Genomic DNA, 23,093 nt, shown 5'->3' on the forward strand with positions numbered 1-23,093 from the left:
TGCTGGTACTTTCCTGAGTGCTTCATGTATTTTTTAAACACTGGTAGCTGAAAAGAGTGTTAAAAACACCCTTGGTGGCATAGCAAGGACTGCATTGTGTTCCGCCCGATACCTCCTGTCTAGAGTGTTCAAGCTACATTAAAAATACGAAAGTTGCAGTAAGCCTTTCTTTGAATTACAAGATTTATCCAAGATAATCAAAATAATAATCTGATTCCTAATACAAAATGATTTAGCGTTGGCGTTCAATGAAAATTTTGTCCATATCGTTTCCTTCAACAGCGGCACGCTCGCTCTCTGGATACTCCCAAGCGTGCGGAAAGCCTTTGAATTCAGAATGGCAGAGCTGGAGGAGGCTGCGGGAATGACATGCTTGGACCGCAAGAGGGAGAGCAAAGCCTGCTCGCTCAATGAGGGTTTCTTTCAGTTTGTTTGGTGGATTGATATTTTCACTGCCCTCAAAGTAATAAAAATGCTCTACAGTCATGGAGCTCTTGATACTGATACAAAAAGAGCCTTGTAAAAATACTCTGCAAGAAGGAATGGGGATATTCAGGATTTTCTCTCAACTGCCCTTAGCTGTGAAGTATGCAGAGGTGGCTAGGATCTGTGTTCCATTGCTAAAGGAAATAGAATTACAAGTAGAACAACTGGGATGAATAGGACAGAACACAAAAATACAAAATACAACTTTATTTTTTAAATAGAAAGCAAGGAGGAAAGCCATAAATCTTCCTGGCAAGGACACAGAAAACTATTGTACATGTAAGCACAGATTCAGGAAGAGAGTTCTTCCTCCTTACTGATGGAAGGTACATGCAAGCAGTAATAAATCTGCACACATTCCTGAAAATATGTGCAGAAAATGCAAAAAACCTGATACATAGTGCATTGAAGGAACAAATTGCAAGACCTGGTATTTGCACTTTGGAGTGATCATTTTTTAGCTGGCTCCCTACAGAAGGGAACCAAAGTCAGGACATTATAAAATATTTCACTCTAAAATGCGAATTTTAAATATTAGCCTCCACATATGCTGAAGATATTGCAGATTTTTTTACTGTCTGTAATTGACTTAATGCAAGAAGGTAAGATCTAAGTTCTTGGTTGTCTCGTTAAACAAAAACCTAAGTTGTTAAAAAGTATTATGAACATTGTATTGCAAAACATCTACTCTACTGTGTGAAAGCTAATCCAGAAAATGCCACCAGCTTCATTCCAGAGGTGATCAAGCTGTCACCAAATCTGCAACTATAATGTAAAATGTTGGGGTTATGAGACTTTCCTGCATATGTAGAACATCATTCTGACATGCTGGACCAGGACCTTACCCCTTCATGACAAAAGGAGCTTTTCCTGATGTTTTCTCACTTAGATAAATATTGCAACCATCTAAGTTTAGGTTAAGTTTAGGTTAAAGTTTAGGTATTTCAGATTGGTATGTGTGTCTACAGTTGGAGATATATGCCAGGAAACATCTCGTGGTTCTAAAATCTTAGATCATACAGTGTCTTCTTTAAGTTCAATTGTGTGGATTCTTTGAAAGGGTGACATATATATATTTGAGACTTGCAATAGAGAAAAAGGTTCCAATTTTTTACACTAGTTGCAACTACAAAACTGTAATATAAATAAATGGATCATTTTCAGATGATGGTCAAATTAATTTAAAAGTATCTTGATCTTTCTTGACAGAAAACTTTTAAGGTATCATTTAAGTGGAGGAGAGGAAGGGAGAAAGATCATTCCTATTCAATTATTATTATTATGAGATGACTTAAAGCATTGCTATTTCAAGGCTATGACTTGTCTTTCAGTGACAGAAAAGTGTCATTTTATCTAAATAGTGTTTAGTATTTGTGCTTTGGTACCTATGGATGGAAGAATCTGGAGTTACTTCAGTTACTAATAAGGGCTTTTTTTACTTAGGAAAACTACATTTTCTGAGAAGATCCAGGCTTTAAAGGCTTCCCTTTAAAACCTCAACCTCTTTTTAATTATCTGGCGCCACAGAGTGGTAAAATTCTATATTGCTCTAAATAATAAATATCTGAGAGTTTTCAAATGATGATATAATCATCTCCATCTGAAAAAAAAAAAAACCCTAAAATATAAAATATTCTACTTTCTGGCACAGGCATAGCTCAAGAGGGCTAGAATGTACAGCTTAACCATTAAAGTTCCTGAGTGTGGGTTAGATGATTTCTTTGGAGGGGAATTTTCACTGGTGGATGTTGATTTGTCAAAACTGTAAAGTTTGTGAGCATAAACTCAGTGCTTAGAAAAAACCCTTCTGATGAATTGCAGCAATATGTTGAGACAGCCCAGTGTAAATGCCTGTACCTGGTCAGTCAGTCTAGTACCCATTCACTTGATTGTTGTCCTCAGACAGTGGTTGGGGAAGTGTCATTACCACAGAATACTGTCCTACTCACTAGAAATTCAGGGACTTCGTTTGAAACTTTCCTTGTTTTCTTTTTTTTTCTCTCATGATTCAGTCCAGTTGCTTTTGACCAAACATAATTTTCAAGATCCAAAATGTCCTAAGATGATGATCTCTGTGGTTTAAAAATTAATTTGGTTTTGGATATGTCACCTGCTTGTTTCACTTGATGCCCTAAATTTTTGCAGTGACAATGAAAAATGGTCTTAAAATTTTCTGTCATGTTCCATTTTCTCTGTCAGAGTGAAGTTATGAATTCACTTTAATGGTTTCACAGAGAGATGCCCCTCACTACCTTTGGCCACCCTCCGTAGTCTACCTCACCCCTGTGGCAGTCCTACCACATTCTGCACACAGTGTTTGAAGTGTAGGTGTATTTATGCAGCAACATAGTGATGCTTTCTTGCTTGATTTTTATAGTGATGCTTTCTTGCTTGATTTTTATTCTTTCCTTAGCAATTGCTACTGCTACGAGGCTTTTTTTCTCTCTTGCAAAATTTGTGGCACACAGCAGAGCACAGCACAGGCGCAGCATCAGTAATTCAATGGTCCGTTGCTCTTTACCAGCAGATCAGATATTATGAAAACCGTGTGACTTACCTTTTTAAGGTAGCAAAGTCTCATAACTCCTGCCTGGTGAGCAGTGTTGTGTGAGCTAGTTCTGAGGAAGGTATTTTGAGTACTGAAAACTTGGTGCTCTTAGAGAACAGAGCAATTGATGTGTGTGGGTGTTGCATGTTATCATTTCATTTCTCTAGATGCCTCTTTGCTTTCACTGCACTAGGAAATATGGATTCTTCAGGTGTTACCTGACAGCTCCCTGGCACTGATGTTTCCCCTAGCTGGAAAAACTTGAGGAGAGTAAAGCTCTTTTGGAAAGGAGGAAGTTACTGGGAATAGTGTTATGGAAAATGAGCTGGAATACATAGAGCTGGAAAAGTTTTCTGAAACTGGCCAGTCTGTTTAAAGAGGATCACAGTGAATGTGAAATATGTAGGAACTGAACTGAAGGAGCTGGAGACTTTGCTTGCACTAAGTGAGGATGAGGATAATTGATTTGTCTAGAAGTTTAAATTACTTAAGAGCATTCAGCCTCTCTTTGAGCTGAAGATAATCCAGCATTTAGAGCAGCTCACAGGGGCATAGTGCCAAATAACTTTGTCACTTTCCTAGAAATGGCTGAATGCAAAACAGGGAGAATTCAATGAACCAACAGCAAAAAACTCAAATTACTTTCTTTATATGTTTGTATGTGATTAAACTTTTTCCCAACTCCTTTTGCCATTACCATATCAACAGTCAGAAGGCACTGTGAATCTTTGGTGCTAAAAAGGGATCCAAAAGTTTGTTGAAAGTCCTGAGGAGACCCTAATGGCCTCTGTCTGCTTTAAATTGTTAAAATCACTGCTAGGCTAAAGTCAATTGGCAAGGAATGAGTTTTGTTTTCCACTTTTTCCTTACCTAAACATTGTTGCTTTTATATCTTTATGGAAGCATGACTTCTGTGTTGAGCTGCCCATTTACAGTAGTCATATTTGCAATAACCATTTTCACACTGAGTGCAGAAGTAGTACCTTTGCAAGGAACAGCTCACAGACTCAGGAAAGGTTGTCCCCATTTGATAATATATCACTTGCAAATTTTGTATTTATTACATACATTATATTCACATGGGATCTGGGAGGATTGTGAAAGGCACAGAACATAGATGTTGAAAACATTAGAAAAAAAATATTTTCTGGCTAAAAATCAATAGAATTATTGAATGGTTTGGGTAGGAAGGGACCTTAAAGATCGTTTTGCTCCACCTTACCCCTGCCATGGGCAAGGACACCTTCCACTAGACCAGGTTGCTCAGAGCCCCATCCAACCTCTCTTGAATACTTCCAGGCATGAGGCATCCACAGCCTCTCTGGTCAACATGTTCCAGTGCTTTTCTACCCTCACAGGGAAGAAGTTTTTCCTAATATCTAATCTAAACCTATTCTCTTCTAGTTTGAATCCATTTCCCCTTGTCCTGTCACTACATGCTCTTGTGAACAGTCTACCTCCATCTTTCTTGTAGGCTCCTTTCAGATACTTGAAAATTTACTAATGTATAAATGCTTATATTAAAAAAAAAATAGCTGGGTTTCATTCATAATTTTACAATTTTAGAAAACGTGGAAGTAGTGGCAAATTAGGGACTGCTGGAAAGGATCAAGAGATATGGTTATGAGGAAACAAATGGAGCACTCTTTTCAAATTAAGTTTATTGGATTTTTGTGAAGCACGTAGTCACGCCTCTTTATGCTCCTTAGGAGAAGAGTTTGTGACTAGAGCAGCTTGATTTGCATTGGTTGCAAAATAGCATTTACTTCCCCTGGCTCTGAAATGTAGTTGGCTCTGGAGAGAGGCCGACCAGCTACTGTGTGCAGCAGAGGCACCTCATAGATTATGCTCCGAAAGACACAGCATCCATTTGAATTTGCTGAGGGCATTCAGGAACTGAGGAGGGACAGTAACTGCTCAGCAAGAAACACAAGCTAAGACTGTCATGGGATACATCAAAGTTACCACCAATTTTTCCAGAGTTGAGACTACATTTAAATTAAGGAAAGACAGTCGTGTCTTACAAAGTCCAGTACTCTGGATTGAGTCCAGAGAAGGACAATGGAACAGGCCAAGGGTCTGGAGCACACATCCTATGAGAAGCCGCTGAAGGAGACGAAGTTGTTTACCCAGCAGGAGATTCAGGGGTGGCGTTTTCAGTCTCAACAACTGCCTGAAAGGAGGCTGCAGCCAGGTGGGTGTCGGCCCCTTCTCCCAGGCAACTAAAGACAGGACAAGAGGACAGCCTTAAGCTGTACCAGGGAGGTTTAGGTTGGACCTTAGGAAAAATTTCTTCAACGAAAGGGAAATTAGACCTTGGGATGGGCTGCTCAGGGAGGTGGGGGAGTCGCCATCCAGGGAGGTGTTTAAGGAAAGACTGGACGTGGCACTCGTTGCCGTGCGTCTATTTACATGGTGGCGTTCGGTTACAGGTTGGACGCGATGATCTCAGAGCCATTTTCCAACTTAATTGATTCGGTGACTCTGGTTGGTCCATGTTTTACTTAGGACAAGTATTTTGCAGGGAAGGGCGGCAGTAGCTGCGGCTCTGGTAACTGCGGCCGTGTGGCGGCGCCGGTGCCTCTGCAGGCCCGGGCCGGGCCGGGGGCGGGGAGCGCCGCGGTTGGCGGCGGCCGGCACGTGGTGGGGCGGGAGGCGGCACCGGGAAGGGACGCGGCACCGCGGTGAGGGTCCGCTCGGGTAAGGGGCGGGCGGTGTTCCCTCGGTGCTTCCCTTGCCTGCTGCTGTGACGCTCTGTTTGCAGCCGCTTTCCTAGGCGGGCGCCGCCGTGCTCCGGGCCCGCGCTGCCGCCGCGGCGAGGGAGGCCTCGGGCGGGTGCCTGAGGTGGAGGCGGCGTGGCCCGGCCCGGGGTCCATCTGTGCGCTCGGTGCCGCCCTGGGCGCGGGGTTGTTCGGGCAGGGAGGGCGCGGAGCACTCGCGGGCAGCGGGGCCCGGCGGCGGCCACCTCTGAGGCCGGGCGGGCCGGCTCTGCTCTGCTCGTGGCCGCCCGGAGGCGCTGGGGGCGGCCGCCTCGGGAAAAGGGATATGGAGGGCTTGTCAGAGTTAATGAGTATGTGGAGAGGAGGCGCGGGCAAATGTGGCCAGGCTCTGTTCCGTGGTGCCCGGTGGTAGGACAGGGGGCCATGGGTACAACTGAAACACGGAGGGTCTCTGAGACCATCAGAAGCGCTAGGTGTGGAGCGGAGGTGGCCGAGCATTGGCACAGGTGCTCCAGAGAGGCTGGAGTCTCCATCCTTGGAAACGTTCGAAAGATAGCTGGACATGGACGGCCCAGCTTTAGCCGGAGGTTGCCCTAAATGAGCTCCAAAGGCCCCCTCCCGACCTCAGCTGTTCCATGATAGCGCGCTTTCAAGTCAGTGAAACTGTAGTGCGTATTAAATCACCATTGCCATTCGAAAAAGTACTTGCTATTTGTAACATCCATAATAGCAGAGCCGTTCGGTTTGCTGCGTAGTTCTTACTTGACATTAATACAAGCTGAATGAGTTTTGAACAGTAAAACTGAGCAAGGGAAGTTTTGTGTCGTTAATTCCTTGCTTCTGTATGATGTGTTCAAACGGTGATCCAGGGTCATGCCACCGACTATGTAACAAGTGCAGTGAAAACTCCAGTGAGACAGTATGTCATGTGTACAGCAATTCCCCCTCACTATTACTTCCATTTGCATTGTGAAATTTGGGTGAATTTTGGATGAAATGCTGGAAATAGTTGCAGTTGTTAAAATCAAAGAGAGCTATTTTCCTGAGAAAAATTGCTCAGATAATGCAGGAAACATTATTTCAAGGCAGTGAAAAGGACACTGAAAAGACCATTATTGTAGGAAACGTTTGTAATTGTTTTTAAAATCATGTGACCTGTTGTTTTGATTTTTTATTTCGTTTGTTTTGTTTTTTTTAAGCAGTTACTTCATAATTGCTAAAATGGTTTTAAAGAAGAAGAAGGAAATTCGGGTGGATGCATTCTTTCTTGATCATCATCAGCTTGAAAAACTTCAGAGTAAGTAGGGTGTTTTTGTCTGAGCTAATGTGTGATTTCTCTTGCCTTTGAGTAGTTACTGAGATTGATCTGGTTTTTTGCTTGTTAAGTTCTATTTCTAGTGGTTTTGCTTTGTGAGTTTTAAGTGTGTTTGCTCTGTTGTGGTTTGTTTTTATTTTGTAATGACAATAACTTCTTATCTTGTCAGAGTCAAAAAAAAAATCCTTTAGAACACTGTGACTTTAGTTTGAAAACACTTTACTTTGTTTTATCTGTGGTATGAAGGTGCTACTTATAATCCTACTTGCTGGCCTGTAATTTAGTGACATCTGATGTGTTAGCCTTAATATGTGGGGTAACACTGAATTTCCAAAAGTCACAGAATGATTGAGGTTGCAAGGGTTCTGTGGAGGTCGTTTTCACAGTCTTTGTGTTTTCTGTAGTTAATTTGTTTTAAAGCTACTGTTCAAATGGTGTTTTCTTTAGTGTTTTGGTTTTTTTTTTATGGTTTGATGAGAGATACTTCCAGTGGTACTGTTACAGTGTTACTACTGTAAGAAACCCAAAACAAAGTAATACAAGATTTGCATGCTAAAGTTACTGTGAGGGGGAACTGGTGAGGTCCCACCTGGATTGCTGCATCCAGTTCTTGGCTCCCCAGTACAAGAGTAATATGGACATGTAGGAGAGATTTCAGCTAAGGGCTAAGATGATGAAGGGCCTGGAGCATCCCTCATATGAGGAAAGGCTGAGAGAGCTGGAACTCTTTGGCCTGGTGAAGAGAGGGCTCAGGGGGACCTTAGCAATGTTTAGGAAATCCTGAAGGGAGGACATAAAGGAGGCAGAGCCAGTATTTTTCCTGCGCTGAATAATGATAGGACAGGAAGGCATGGGCTGAAACTGGAACACTAAAGATTCCCTCTAAACATCTTTTGTACTGTGAGGGTGACTGAGGACTGGCACAGCTTCAGCAGGGCAGTCGGGGAGTCTCCAGCCTTGGAGGTGGTATTCCAAAGCCAGCTGGCCATGGTTCTGTGCATATAGGTGACCCTATTTGGTCTGTGGGGTTGGACCAGATGACCCCCAGAGGTCCCTTACTATTGTAAAATCAGTGAAACTGATTTTTTTTTACATTTGTTAAGGAAAAATAAAAAATGAGTTAAGGAGTTGTTACATGACTTAAGGGTTTGTGTCAGCAATGGGTTTATTGGAACTGGAAAAAACCTTAAGAATCAAGCAGTCATTTCTTCTTTTTATAGATTGTGTTATATATACTGCTTATTGTAATTACTTTATAAAAAGATCCTGTTCTTCCAAATGTAGGATTTTCAAAGGCTGAAGAGCATAATCTGGCATCTCTGCTTTTGCACTGTGCACAACTGAGAAATGGCATCCAGCAGATCCAGTGTATTAAACAGGTATGGTTTCACTGTTGTTGGTGTGGCTTTTGGTAACTGAGAGTGTGTCCTGTGTACTGTTTGTTTGTATTTGCCTGTTAATGGCAAATACAGCTGTAAGATAAACTTCTAATGTTTTGTATGTTCCTGGAAACACAGAAAAAGCATCTCAGGTAGAAATGTTTTAGTACTTAATTAGCAAGGGCCACAGTTACTGAAAATGGTGGAAGGCAAGTGACACTGTTTCCTATTTTGTATAGATTTTTTTGTTTGTTTTTAGGGGTGTTCTTGGAACATTATTTGAACTTGAAACTCAAGGGGAAATGGTAAAGAGGGGACAGTTTTGCACCGTGTGCTTGGATGAGAGGGAAATTTGCCACTGTCAAAAATGGTATATCCAGAGTTTTTTGTTCATTGTGTGTTCTTTTGGTTATAGATGATGCCATTGGTGAAACAGATGGATCAGAACTCTGCAGGTGATCCCATGGTTAAAGCGTGTTTGGATATTTTGGGAGAGACTTATTTTTCACTGGGAGCAAAGAATCCTTTGAAAAAAGTATTAGCAAGGTAAAAGATGGAGCAGTTAGCCTTTACTTTTTTTTAAACGCTTTCCTTATCTGTAAGTCAGTAATTTGTCATTCACTATAAATTGATGCAACTTAATTACTGAAAATTTACAGTACTTAATATGTACATATATACTGTTTTTCTAAGTTAAAAATCTTAATTATAAATAACATATCATTGGATAAATAACTTCAAAGTGAAGCATTGTTTTGGCCTGTTTCATTATTGGAAAGACAACATAGTGTGTAAGTAGCAGTTCGAACTTTAAAATTCTATGTTAGAATAGAAATTTAGAGCACAAAATTTGAGCTTTGTCAAGAGAAGATGGTTCAGAAGAATCCTAATAAATTGTGGTTTCTTGTGCCTATTTTTATTGCAATTTTTTTTTAATTGCACAATTATTGCTATATTTCTTTAGTGAGTTGATTATGACCTTACCATTTTTTATGATCTGGTGCTGAGATGCCTTCCTTTCTTTGTCTGAAAACATTCACTGTCCCACTGAGATACAGGGCTTCCATCCTGGATTTGGTTGCCACCAGTCACCCCAAAGCTGTGCACCCCTCTGACAGGTTCCTAGCTGCAAACTGAGAATGTGCATGATAATTCTAAAACAGACGATGTTTTCATGCAGGAAGAAACATCTGTCTGTTTATTGGAGTTTTAGCTGACATGGATTTTGGTGCAGTGGATGTTATACCACCTCAGGAAAACCAAACTAAATGTGCTGCTTCTTCACGTTGCAGTTCACTGAATGGTCTTCCTGGGCATTTGACGATGTCAGCTGTGCAAAGCTTTGTGTGCTGCCTTCGGGAAGAACTGAAAACCACAGATGTGTATTTGTACAGAAAAGTACTGGACAATCTTGCTTCCTGTATGGAGGACTTCAGCTTAGGTACAGTGACATCGGATATCTTCTGGTTAAACTTGCTCAGTGCTGGTGGCACAGCTGATAGTAATGTTTGCTGTTATGTAAAATAGACAGTGCTGGCTAGAACTCAGTAATTAGAATGTATTTTCTTTCCCCTAGGTAGAGCCTGTATTAAGAACCTGTTTGAAGAAGGTAAAGTCATATTTATGGTAAAATATGCTTCACTGCAGGCTATTGGGGGAGGAGTGTGTGGGAAGTGACATGAAGTAGGCACAAATATCTATCAGATCTGATTTCCTCCTGGTTAATTTTCAATAAACTAGTATCCTCATGTGGTACTTTTTTGTGAAAGACAGGACTTTTAATTAAACCTTTTATTTCCCAGGGTCAGTTTTGCTTTACTTGGCAGCCCTGATACAAATCTGAGTACCAGTGAGCAATTATGGCAGGGAGAGTCAATATTAGGCCAAGTGCTTTGGAAACTTATTTTGTACCAGGTTGTTGCAAAACAACCTGAGATTTTGTTTTAGTATTGCTTATATTTGTCTATACTTAAATACCAGTTTAATTTCTTGGTGGAATGGAAAAATCACCACTGTATGGGTAGCTATTCATTGTACCCTGGGTATGTGTGATGTGTTGAGATGTATGTGTAATTGCTTTGCTGGAAATTTTCTGTTGTATTTCTCTTGTAAGTAGATTTATACTATAATTATTTTCACTAGTTCTTCAGTTTCTGCAGAAGTTGCTGCTTGACATACAGGAAGAAAACAGGCAAGTGTTTTATATCTGGTTTTATTTCACTCTTGCAAGATAATTTGATTTGGTTTGAAATACCACTTTGGTAGCCATACACTGATAAAAGATGGGAATAGCACTTTACAGTGATGTAGATTTTAACTAAAAACTGATTTGTTTCTTTTCTTTTGTGGCAGTATGATAATATAAGAGAGGTAAGGCACTGGTACTGTTAGAGCTGCTGCTAAGGGAGGCCTCTGAGTTAAGGTTTTGCTATCTGAATTGTGACTGAACAGTGTGAAATTCAGGTAGAGTAAAACACTTTCATGTTCCATGAGTGTTTAATTCAGTGTTGAATTAAACGTGTTGACATTGACAGCACTTGATCAAGTGAGGCTTCCTCGCTGTTGTCTCTCATTCTGTACTGAGAGGAGAAGGGTGCTTAATCAAGTGTTCTGTGCACTGAAAGTTTAGGTATTTTCTGTCTTCATGTTAGAAGAAAGTCAAATCATAGAAATATCCTTCATACTTGGAGGAACTACTTGAAAAATTAGAAAAGAGCAGCACTGCATTCTGTTGGCCTTTTTGGAAGGTTTCTGGAAAAATTCAGCTCTGCTCAGGCAGGATCACGTGAATGAAAGTTTGTCACAGGAGCCTGCGGAAAATGTAGCAGAATTTGTTGGTTTTGTTTGTTAACTTCATTTTAATAAAAAACCCTTGAGTCTGCTTCTTTCCTGTAGTTACATATCCGATCAACTCAAGCAATAAATGAGTTTTTACCAGTAATTCTATCTAAAGTTGATGGAATATGGCTTTCTGGGGATGGTGAAGAATGGTTTTAATTTGCTTTTTGTGTGCTTGTTTGTCTCTCTTAGTTTTTTTTTTTTTTTTCCCCCAGAAAGAATTATGGAAATCGTATTGTTCAGACTCAGCTGATGCACGATTTACTGATAGCCATTAAAGTTTCAATGATGCTTATCCAAAAATTTCAAGAAAATATCCAGGGAAGTCTTTGGAAACACAGTGAATCTTTTGTTTGGCATAGTATGTGTAGTTTACTGAAAAGTTCCACAAACTTCCTAATGGATGGTAAGTTCAGTAACATTCAAACCCTAATACTTTTATTAACTTGTCTTTGTAGTAAACAACCTCTAAGTAGAAAAACTTAGTTTGGCTTGCATGGAAACTGAACTACTGAGGTTAATGTACGTGGGAACAGTAGTTGTTTTTTTGGTGAGCTATGATTTGTAGATTGCAGTTTTAGTGTACAGTTTAACTTGTCCCACTACAAAAACCAAGATGAATGTTGTTACTGATAGTTCAGAAACTAACAGAAATGCTTTTGAGAGTCACCAAATGTCTGTGCTTACCAGAAATATCGACATCTCTATGAAATATGCTGTTCATAGACACACCATAAGTAATGTTTTCTTCTCATACAGATTATATAGTAGAATTTAGCATGCATTAGTAGTCTCTGCCACAGCCCTCCTTGCTTTAGAGGTCAGTCCTGTGTTTTCTTCGGTTGAAGATATTAGCAGTTTCTTATTACACTGGAGGATAAAGTTATTAATATTTGTTATCCAAGTGGACATTACAGATTTGTGATGATACAACTACAAGTAATCTAGAAAAATTCAATACCATCTTAATTTTGCTACATAGTTCTAGCACACGGTATTTGCTGTATTCTAATGTAAAATATTTCTGCTGTGTAGCAACACTCCTGCAGACTGTTCAGACTACCTCAGGACTGGCTGTTATTCTCTTTACCAGAGCTATGTATGAACCAGTTGAGGAATTACCTTCATTGGTAAGTGAAGACGGTGCAATATCATGGTGTTGTTATCCTGTTCTATTGGTATTGTCTCTATTGTCTGGAGGCTATGCTGATGCAGATACCATGGCTTGCCAGCCTCTCCATCAGTCCTTAGCTGAGGTATAATCCTTTTTTCTCTCCTTGCTATATGAGGTAATAAGACTTGGGTTTTGAATTTGATAAACACTATTGACAAGAAACATCTTCAGATTTTCTAAGCTATGCACAAAACAGGTTTTCTGCTGTGCTGAGGTGCTGTAATGGATATGCTTTTGGTGTTCCAGATCAGTGACTTGCTCCTTGGGACAGTGGAACACTCAGGTGTGCCAGCGTGGTTCGTGGGGAGCTGTGGGGTTCTGTGCACGGCAGAACTCCCGAACTCAGTCCTGCTCTTCCTTTGCCATGGAGCACTGGCTATGCTGGATTGGAAAAATGGCAGCATGGGTGAAAATGGAGAGAAACTATTGTTAGATATTGCATCAGTCTTGTTGTCTTTGAGTTCAGAGTAAGTTTCTGTTTTAAACTGTGTTGTTTCATGTTTTATCTTTTTAATTCTGTTTTTGCATGACCCCTGTGGTCCTGGTGGAATATCTCTGATATTTTGAGTGTAATGATACTAGGTTTTGCCACAGATCATGCAATCTTTCTAATATATTCATAAAAACTCCATAAATTTGAAAAATATAATGATGTTGCACATGTAGTTCTACGTTTCAGTTTTTTTCTTGCATGCTAAAATTTTGTTTTCTAACATGAGTGGGATAAATTATAATTTAATTTATCAATTCCTTTATGTGTCAGTATAAGTTCTTAGGCAGACAGATAAACTTCAGTTTCAGGACATCATGTCCTTTTCTTTTGAAAGTTTAGAGGAAAGCGAAGTGTGCCAGTGAGTGGAATGCTTGAAGTGAGATGAGTTTTAGTTGGTTTTTTTTCTGGCTGCTTGCATTTAGGGGCCCGCCACCACTATTGGGTTGGAAAAACAAAACATGTATTAATTTCAACCTTTGATTGTGCCTTGGAGATCTGCTTTGTGATTTTGTTTTTGCACATAGGATACTCAGTTTTGATGGTTCTATATGGCAATGAAAAGTTTTCCTTTTGTTTTCAAGAAGTGTGCAACAACATAATGCTCCTCAAATGTCAGCAGGTGCAGAGTAGTTTTTATCTTTTTGTTTTATTATGGATTCTTTTCCCCATTGTTAGGGGTTTAGGTACAACCACTTAAAAGCACATCAGGTAACTAAGCATGTGCTTGCATGATCAACATCATTTGATCACTTTTGTGTTCATTTCTTTTCCTCCATGAATGGCTTGTGTCTCCTAACCTGTTTTCATGTAAGGTGAATGTGGTGAATAGTTATTCTGAAATACAAAATTTATCTTTTTAAAATAATGATCAATGGAGATAGTGAACTTTTTTTTTGTGTTTGTTCTTTTTAAAAGGTTAAAAGAATCCAGTATGGCAACATCTTTGTCTAGAGTCCTTGCTATTTGGACTAATTCAGCACTGGCTGCCCTTGTTCCAGGCTCTCCAGATCTTAAAATCAAACTTAATGGGAGCTCTGATGTAATTGGGAAGCTGCTGGAATACATTTATACACACTGGGACCACCCTCTGGATGCCATCAGACACCAAACCAAATTGATTTTCAAGAATCTTCTTCAGATACACCAAACCACCATTGCTGGATCTAATGGAAAATCAGACCCATTCTTTGCAAGGCTGATAAAGCATTTATTGAGCTTGGATTGGCATGTAAAAGGGAAATATGCTTCTCTTGGCTGTCTGGTGGAGTGTGTGGGCACTGAAAATATACTGCAGTTGGACAGAACAATTCCAGTACAAATCTTGGATGTGATGAGTGATCAGTCTCTTGCGCCTTATGCTAGTGATCTTCTGGAAACCATGTTTACAAATCACAAGGCCCATTTTACTTTGAGTTTTCAGGAAGGCACCTGGATTGACCAGTGGCATAACATCTGGGTTTCTCCTCTTCTGGTAATACTGTGTGAAGGGAACCATGACCAAACTACTTATATAATAGATTACTATTTACCAAAACTGCTCAAATGTAACCCTGACAGTCTGAGCTACATGATAAGAATTCTTCAGGCCTCTGCAGATGCTAACCTGGGTAAGAAAATAAACTTTGTAATTATGATTTGATTGAAAAACAAAACAAAACAACAAACTTAGCTGTGTGATTTCTGGTCTAATTATTATTGTTAGAATTAATTTGGGAGAAAAAATCCAGGTGGTTATTACTGCAATTAGTATTTTAAGGTGAAGGTTATAATAATCATATGTGTGACTTCATGCTGTAAGCAAAATCCTTCTTTGGATGCCTTTTGGTTCTCTTTACCAGGGTTTGTTAAATTTCTGTGTTTTCTCCTTCTAGTTTTCTTTTATTTCTTACACAGGTGTGTCCAGTAACAGATTGTTTATTATTGTAAATATGTGGATCCAAGATTTATGATTCTCATGTTTTAAAGTAATTTAGTGTGACTCTAACATAATGGCTTGTGAGCCCTCACAGGGTCCTTTTTTTCATATGACATATTTGAGATTAAGCTTTTTGGGAACCAGATGATTTAGAACCTGTTTAATCTATAGCAACACTGTCTTTTGGGATTTATGGAGTAGAAATCAAAGAGGGCAGGTCATGTGTTTGAAAGTATTGGGGGTTTCTGACAAGCACTGCAAATAGTACATTTCTTGTGTTAATCAAACTAATTATTACTGGTTTTCATTTTCTTTAGGCTCTTGCAGTACTAGAGGAGCTCTTGGAGCATTAATGGCATGCTTGAGAACAGCCAGGGCTCATGGACATCTGGAACTTTCAAATATCATGAGCAGCTGTCTTGTATCCACTGAGTGTATAAAACAGGGTCTGGTTCATCAGCACAGCCAGGTAAAGGGACAGCTGTTTATGTATCCTTTAAATTATGATAATTGCTTTGATCCTGATTACTGTGTTAGTGTTGTATTAAAGGTGTCATCATAGCTGTCAATAACTCTCTTGTGGTGAACTTGTACATATCTTTCAGGTTTGTATTGATGCTTTAGGTTTACTTTGTGAAACCCATCGTACTACAGAAATTGTATCTCTGGAAGAAATGAAACTAATTCAATTTTTTATGATGTACAACTTGAACAACCAATCTCCTTCCATAAGGCAACAGACTGTTTCTCTGCTGAGAAAGGTAATTTCAAACTACGAGCAATGTCTAATGTGCTTCTAATGTTAGTTATAACACCGTGTAAATAGAAATAAAGAGTATGTTACGAAGTTCCCCATTGGAGAGAGTAGAAGCTATGAGACCAGGAATGTTCTTTATGTATTACCCAGCTGAATGATGTTAAGTCATCACAGGCAAGGATGGCTTAAACAAAATAGGAAGTGGCAGAGGCATGGTAACAACTTCATGGATGGTGATGGGTGTTGCTTGACCTGCACACTTTGCTAATAGCAAAGCAGTGTGCCCTGGAGTCAGCAGTGAACCTTGTGTTGCCTTTGCTGGGGCCCAAGGCTGTGCTTATGTGGACTTGTCACACCTCAAGCAAATTCAGTCACTTCATCACCCTCAGAAACCTCACCAGACACATGTAGCTCATGGTAGAATGATGGGGATAAAATGAGGAACTACATATGTATAGAGAACATCTTGGAAGATGTTTATGGCAAAAAAAGGCAGTGTGTAAGGAGAAAATAATTAATTTGAGAAGGGGAAAAAAATAAGGGAGTCAGTTTGGCAAAAACAAGTGAAATCGCCTCTCTTACCTTTCATACCTAGTGCAGATTGAGGAACATGAGATGGAAAAGCAGTGCTAGATGGGAGTGTGGTAAGAAAGGAAATATTACTTATGGGTAGTAAAAGAGGTGGAGGAAGCACTTTTGAAGTGAGTCAAACTAAGAGACACTGAGGCTGTAGAAATTATCTGTGTTGAGTTTTTTAATAGATGAACAGAGTTCCACAGAAAACGAGGTAGGAGGAGAGGGCTTGGCATGAATTTAAGGAGGGAGGTGGAAGAAGGTGTTGGAGGTGTAGAGGGAGGCGAGAGAAAGTTGGTCACAAGAGAGATGGGAAGCAAAACCTTGGGTTTGGAATGGAGAGGGAAGGATCTCTGTTATGCTGTATTGTATGCAAACTTCCTAAAATTTACAAGCAGTGTGATTTGGAAAATAAGCTGAAAATCTGCCTTTCCCTTATTTCACTCTCAATGATTCTTGTCTCACCTATGTTTTCTTTTAAAAGTTATTTTGCAGGATACAAGAAAGTTCTCAGGTGCTTTATAAATTGGAGCAAAATAAAACCAAGCAAGAGTTAGTTGAGAACTCAGCTAAAGTGCCTCCTTTGAGGATTTTGCAGCAATACAAAGTAAGTGGACTGCTAGAGATGCAGGTAATAGAGGTGGGATGGGATTTCTGAGGCTGTTCCTGAACACCACTGGGTGTCAGGCTCTGTGTGCATGTTGGGCAATAGTGCAGTGCAGAAGGAAAAAATGTGTAAAGGCAAACAGTGCTGAGGAGCTCGTCCACTGTGATGCACTTCTGCAAGTTTGACTAAATACATTGTTGTTGATGAACTGAATGCCCATTGGTATTTGGAGGATGTCTTTAAGGTAAATCTTGTTCAAAAGCAATAAAGGTTATTTTGAGAGATTGCTCTGTGATGTGCATTGAAACAGCAGGAGAGGAATGGCTGGAGAGGTACCCTCAATCAAAATAAAACAATTGGGTAAATGTCCTGTCATGTGTTGGCCATTTAGTAGTGAGCTTTAAATGGTGTATGTTACTTGGGCTTAAAATAGAGATCAGCTGAGCTTCAGTCTTCTTCTAGGTCTCCAGAATAATCAGTGAGTGAGAGAATAAATGACAGGAGCTTTAGCATGAAGAGTTCTTTTGTATTTGTCCTTTTTATCCTATTTAAACGCTCACATCATCAGTACCTGTGTCAATCTGTTCCTTAAGTTCTGCTTTTCTTGGTCAGCTAATTTTCCCGATTTGATACAATGGCTGTCTTTTTTTTGGGGGGTGGGGAAGGGAAACTGTTGTATTTAAAAACTCAAATGATTGTCCAGCCTTCAATGTACTCTTAAGAAATTATGTCTGTACTGTGAATGTTGGCCTCCTGTTTTTCCAAAATTAACTGTAAGGTCATAATTTTTGGGGTAAAGCAGAATGTGCTGAATTCAGTTACTCAGGCTTTTGTAGGGCAGCAAGTAAATGGTCTTAATTTTTTTGTTGTTATTTTTATTTTTTTTTTCCCCCAAGGATTTCATGTCATCTGTATGTGCCAGACTTTTTGAGGTATTGTTTCCTGGTTCATCACACCCAACCAGGTTTTCTGCACTAAGTATTTTGGAATCAATAGCAGAAATATTTTCTGTTCCAAAAGGTAAGAAGTCTAATTTGTAGACTTTAATAGTAGGAACGGGAGTCTTTTATAGCAGTCAGTGTTGTCAAAGTAAAAGTGTCTTTTATACCAGCAAGTCAGTGGTTGTCAAAGTAAAAGGATATTCTTACTCCTTAATTTCTATAGCATTTCCTGGGTTACTTTTGTTTTACCTTTAGGGAGAGGATAGCAAGTTTTATTGGAAAAAGGGGTATTGAAGTAAATGCAAATAATTAATGCTTGTTGCATATCTTCTATAAATTTGGATTTTCTTACATAGCCTGTTTTTAGGAGGGTTTATTTTTTTATTATGAGGAAAACTTCTGGACAAGTTTCAATGTATTTGATAACTTCAGTCCTTTTTCCTGCACATATATCTTGATAGCTAGAAATGCTGAATTCACAAAAACTCTTGCTTGAAAAATATTGCATATCCTCGTGATAGTATGCTAAATAAAAAGCAGTTTTATTGTCCATTTAATGATGATGTGCTTAAATAAATAAATGATTTTCATGATTTTATGACAACCTTAATTCAAGAAGTATTTGTTAGAGCCTTGGAGTACTGATATTCTTGCTAAATCTTGTCTTTGGATCATATGGCCAACATAAAAATATGTTTCAGTCCTAAATTGTAACACTTTTCTTTAAAGAAAGGAGTTGTCTAAGATTGATTTTGAGAGGGAATAAAAAATGCCATCTTGCTAAATCGTTTCTCAAAACCCCTTGATAAATGAACACATTAATGTTGCTATTATGAATATGTAGTATATTGGTGCTGCTTTTTTTTTAAGAATAGAAAGTTTTCCTCAGCTGTTCATAGTAGCAGCCAAGGATTTTATAAATTGGACATTACTTCTATAAAGGCGATTCAGCTGTTGTGTTCTGTGCTGTAGTATGATGCAGTTGTTTACATCCTTAAATTTCTGCCTTATTTATGGCATTAAGTCAAGTGACCAGAATTCACATCATTTATATCTAAATCAAAACCAAAAGAAATTTCAACAGCTTGCATTTTAAGGGAGTATGACAAAGTAACTCAAAACACCCAAGCGCCAAAACACAATGAAGCTTTCAAACTCTTTTTTGAAAGGAGCTATTTTCTAATATTACATACTTACAGGAAAAGAGTTTTTAAACAAAACTAAATAAAGATTATTTATAATGCTGAATTTAAAGGGAATAAATGGGATTCTGTTTTTGGCAATAAGTTATTTTCTGTATTACTAAGAGTAGTTTTTTAATAAGGTAAGCCTTTCTTATTCCTAACAACGGTAAATATGGTATTTTAATACCTATTAAGAAAAGTAATATTAAAATAATAATTTAGCTAAAAATTTTAATGCTTCTTTTAGTATAGCAAAGCAGAATGTGTAGACAGTGGAAGGAGTTACAGCACAACTATCTAAGGCATTAATTTCTTTGAACAGGCCAGACACAAATTTTTCAGTTGGATCAGGAGATTGATTCTGCTCGTGTCCAAACGTTGATCCAGTGTTTTGCCAGTACTTTTGAGGAAGTAAAAATTCTGGCATTTAGACTTTTGATGAAACTACGTGATGTTGCATTGAGTTTACAGGTATGAACTTTAAGATTTTAGAGGGAGTAATTTTGTGGAAGATGGATGTTTTGTAGTATACCAGATGCTTGTGTTAGGTACAGAGCAGGAATCCTGAACCTTAGAAGCTGGTCCAAGTTGCCTGCAGTAGTGTTCATCACTAACACTTTCTGTACATTTTTATACAGCTTCTGCCCTTAGCTAAGGAGGCTTGTTTCACTAATGGATGAAGGAGTTTGGGAAGTTCATTGGGTATGACTGTGAACTATCAGAGAAATAGTTAATGCGAGCTCTTGGCTTAGCTGTGACTTCCCTCTGGAAATAACTGAGACATTTTGATGTGGTTACTCTGGTACTTTTAGGAAATTCAGTTCCCTGTTTCCTTTCCTTTCCTTTCTAATTGATCTCAGATTTCATTATCTGATTTTTTTTTTGATTTCTCACAAATTTTGCCCATTAAATTGATACTGATTTGTCTGTAATAACTTCATGAAAAGTTCTTTTTAAATTCATTAGTACAGATGAGCAAATACTTCTACCAAGTAAACTGTCCATCTCTTTAATGTCCATTAGCAGATAAAACACTTGAAATTTGAAAAAAACCCAAACACTCCTGTGAGGTGCAGTGTGGTTGAATACTGCATTATAAATGGGCATCCCCATCCTCACTGTCTATGTAATTGTATCCTTGCTAAATACATGCACAGGCATGTTTTGCATTTAAGGTGATCAGTGCACAAAACAAGTGTTTCTTAGGAAATATGTACCAGCTGACTTAGTGAAAAGCAGGTTCTCAGATTCCAGGGTGGTAAGAAGCTTAATTAAATCAATCCGGAAGTTCAATTAAATGAGCAGTGTTACTGTTTAGTTGTTTTTTTTTCAGGATTCTGAACATCTAGATCTTCTATTCCAAGCAGCAATTGATCTTAGCACAAGTACCAAGCCATATGATTGTGTCACTGCTTCATATTTGTTGAACTTTTTAGTATATCATAAAGAACTGCAGCACATTTGTTTAGGAAAATGGCTTGAGCATAACCCCCAGCTGGATGAAAACACATCAGTGAGTACACTGGAGAAGAACACTTTGGCAGGTAAGATTTTGGGGGAAAATTTTTTTTTTATATGTATTGAAAGTTTGCTGCTTTTCCATAAGGCTTTTGGTGGGAGGCTTAGTGAGTAAGAGATGCTTATTTTTAACAGGATTTTAAATATATTGTGTTTTGCTGTTAAGCCTGATTCTTTAGTAAGATCTTAATCTAGTCCATTCTGTGTTGAGGCTGTTGAATATTCTCTAAGATGGCTTTTGTTACTGTTTTGACCAGTGACATTTGAAAGTGTTTTGGAGGCCCAAGCAGTGAGCCTGGTGAAGCTGAGTGCATGAAGTGCAGGGCAGGATGCTGTTTCCCCCGAGAGCTCGCTTACCCAGGGGGAAGGCAGCTGTATTTGGTCTGCATTTGTTTCAATACTCGATGATTGCAGTGCTGCCCCTTGGAGCTCTGTTCATTTGGACCCATTTTGCTGTGTGATTTTGCAGTCCCATGAATACGCATCCACATTAATGTCGCTTTGTTCACATACGGAATATTTTTGTTTGTTTTAGTGCCCCTGGATGAAAGATGACAGGGCTCTAGATCTGGCAGGTTTGGCAGATTTGTTAATCAAGTTTCCTCTACCTTGAGTAATCTTCAGTGAAACTAAAATACTTAAGTTCATTATTTGTAATCAAACATTTTATATACTTTGCAATAAACTCACTATTTTGTATTTTTTTGTGCTATTCTTGGCTTTTCTGTTAATACTTTACTCGTATGCAGTGAAATAACAATTTTGAGACATGGCTGTGGTTGCCATAAGTGAACGAAATGTGTGGGTAACCTCATGTCTCATTGCTCTGAGATATCTGTTGCTGGTGGTGAGCCATGGTTCCTTCTTGGAATCTGTATTTTTTTCTGATTCTGGCACTGAGATATCGCAAGCTATAAATAGAATTAAAATAGGCACATGTATCCTTGAAAATTGGTCAGGTTGTTTAGTGGGAAACATAAGGTTCAAATGTATAATCATGAACTTCAGATCTTTAATATTCTGCTATACTCATAATTGCATTAATTTAAGGGTGAAGTCTGACTTGCAGTATGGAGTAGGTAACTCCTTGTGACTTCATCATGAGCTGTGGGATTGTCCATGAGCACTGGATGAGGGTTGTGCTTTTCACAGCTGCCATTTGGTTCAGAGAGACATGTTAAATTGACTATAACAAATGTTGCTGGAATTTAGGTAACTGAAAATCAATGGAAACATATATTTCAATGACAAAAGAGGGAAAAGTATAATAAAGGGAATTGCTGTGTGTATTTCATTGAATTGTTGTGTACACATGTTTTGTTCCTGTTTCTTAAAGTGGATTTGTTTCTTAGAAGATACCATATATGAATGTTCAATACAAATCTGTGCTTTAAAATATTTTAGTTATCAAGCTTTTGTTGGTGATTGTTGAAGAAGAAGTACTCCAAGCCAAGAAGTCTCTGCTTCAAGCAGCAGCATCATTCCCCATGTATGGGAGAGTGCACTGTATAACTGGGGCTTTGCAGCAATTACCCTTCAAGTAGGTAAAATACACTAAATAAGTTGTAACTCCATATTTTAAGCAAAATATACTAAATGGGAAGTTGTAACTCCATATTTAAGTGCAGTGGAAGTTAAAGAGAACAGAAAATAATGCTGTATTATTTATAAGGAAATCCAGTACCTGTAGCTTTTCAAACACTTTCTGGCTGCTGCAGTGTTTGATACCTCCTTTCTATGTGTTAAACTCAGCCTTAAGACTTTTCAATCTCTACCCTGTTTATAGTTTTCATAAATACTGTTGGACAAGTGTTTGTAATTTTGATTCTTTCTTTTAAATATAATATTATTTAAATCCATGTTGTGATGTGTCTTTGTTGTGATTTTGTTTTTTGTTTTTTTTTCCTTAAGTAACTTGATACTGGTGTCTGAATGGAAGGAAGTGGTGACCAGGCTCATTTTGATGTCATACAGCCTCTCTGCTGTAGTATCACCAGTAGTACAGAGCTCATCACCAGAGGGTCTTATTCCAATGGACAGTGATCCAGGTAAAGAAAAAAACAGGATCCCAAAAGAATTCTTTCCAAATCTGATGCTCCTGAAGGTCTCTTTGTTTTGCAGTCATTCGGAGCTAGACAGAGCACCCCTCCCTTTCAGCTTCTCATTTTATGTCATAGTTTTAGGTCACTCTTCTAATTTCTGATGAAGTTTTCTTGACTTCTTCACTAAAAATCCACAAACATTTGCAGACTGTGCTGTTGCATCTCTTTCAAAACCAGAGACTGTAAATTTGTTTTTTTTTTTTCCTTGATTGTTCTAATCACCATAGAAATTTGGGAGGTTTTTTTTTGTTTTAATGCTAATAGCTCTTTTTTTGTACTTAGACACCCAAAATGAATTGCATCAGTATAAAGAAATGGAACTAGAAGAAAAAACTATCTTAAATATCCTTCTTGTTTAATGTGCAGAAAGTGCAGGTCGCCTGCAGATGATTCTGCATGAGATACAACCACAGGACACAAATGATTATTTTATGCAAGCAAAAATTCTAAAAGAACACTGCAAAGAAGAATCTGGAGAGCTGGCTGATCAGAGGCCAATGAAAAATATTTGCATGGAAATGAGAGGTAAGGCATTATTAGTAA

At 38.7% G+C, this 23,093-nt stretch overlaps 1 protein-coding gene across 2 annotated transcripts in view; it reads left to right on the top strand.

Moving 5' to 3' along the window:
* Window positions 1–5,649: 5,649 nt before the first annotated feature.
* The window catches only part of THADA (THADA armadillo repeat containing), a 152,142-nt gene continuing 134,698 nt past the window's right edge, over window positions 5,650–23,093 (top strand). Inside the window, exons 1-20 of one of the 2 annotated variants that reach the window (XM_086878437.1) lie at window positions 5,650–5,734; window positions 6,957–7,051; window positions 8,354–8,448; window positions 8,864–8,994; window positions 9,741–9,889; window positions 10,025–10,057; window positions 10,591–10,639; window positions 11,502–11,692; window positions 12,322–12,416; window positions 12,707–12,927; window positions 13,869–14,560; window positions 15,186–15,337; window positions 15,474–15,629; window positions 16,683–16,805; window positions 17,702–17,825; window positions 19,253–19,401; window positions 20,264–20,474; window positions 21,853–21,988; window positions 22,360–22,496; window positions 22,917–23,075. In XM_086878437.1, the coding sequence (XP_086734563.1) occupies window positions 6,976–7,051; window positions 8,354–8,448; window positions 8,864–8,994; window positions 9,741–9,889; window positions 10,025–10,057; window positions 10,591–10,639; window positions 11,502–11,692; window positions 12,322–12,416; window positions 12,707–12,927; window positions 13,869–14,560; window positions 15,186–15,337; window positions 15,474–15,629; window positions 16,683–16,805; window positions 17,702–17,825; window positions 19,253–19,401; window positions 20,264–20,474; window positions 21,853–21,988; window positions 22,360–22,496; window positions 22,917–23,075 (3,079 nt within the window). In that variant the 5' untranslated portion in view covers window positions 5,650–5,734; window positions 6,957–6,975. Of the gene's footprint in view, window positions 5,735–5,936; window positions 6,105–6,953; window positions 7,052–8,353; window positions 8,449–8,863; window positions 8,995–9,740; window positions 9,890–10,024; window positions 10,058–10,590; window positions 10,640–11,501; window positions 11,693–12,321; window positions 12,417–12,706; window positions 12,928–13,868; window positions 14,561–15,185; window positions 15,338–15,473; window positions 15,630–16,682; window positions 16,806–17,701; window positions 17,826–19,252; window positions 19,402–20,263; window positions 20,475–21,852; window positions 21,989–22,359; window positions 22,497–22,916; window positions 23,076–23,093 lie in introns of those variants that run through there. The other variant, XM_086878438.1, reaches the window with a different exon arrangement.

The sequence above is a fragment of the Cyanistes caeruleus genome, chromosome 2 (genome assembly GCF_971803275.1).
Source record: "Cyanistes caeruleus chromosome 2, bCyaCae1.hap1.1, whole genome shotgun sequence".
Taxonomy (NCBI): Eukaryota; Metazoa; Chordata; class Aves; order Passeriformes; family Paridae; genus Cyanistes; species Cyanistes caeruleus.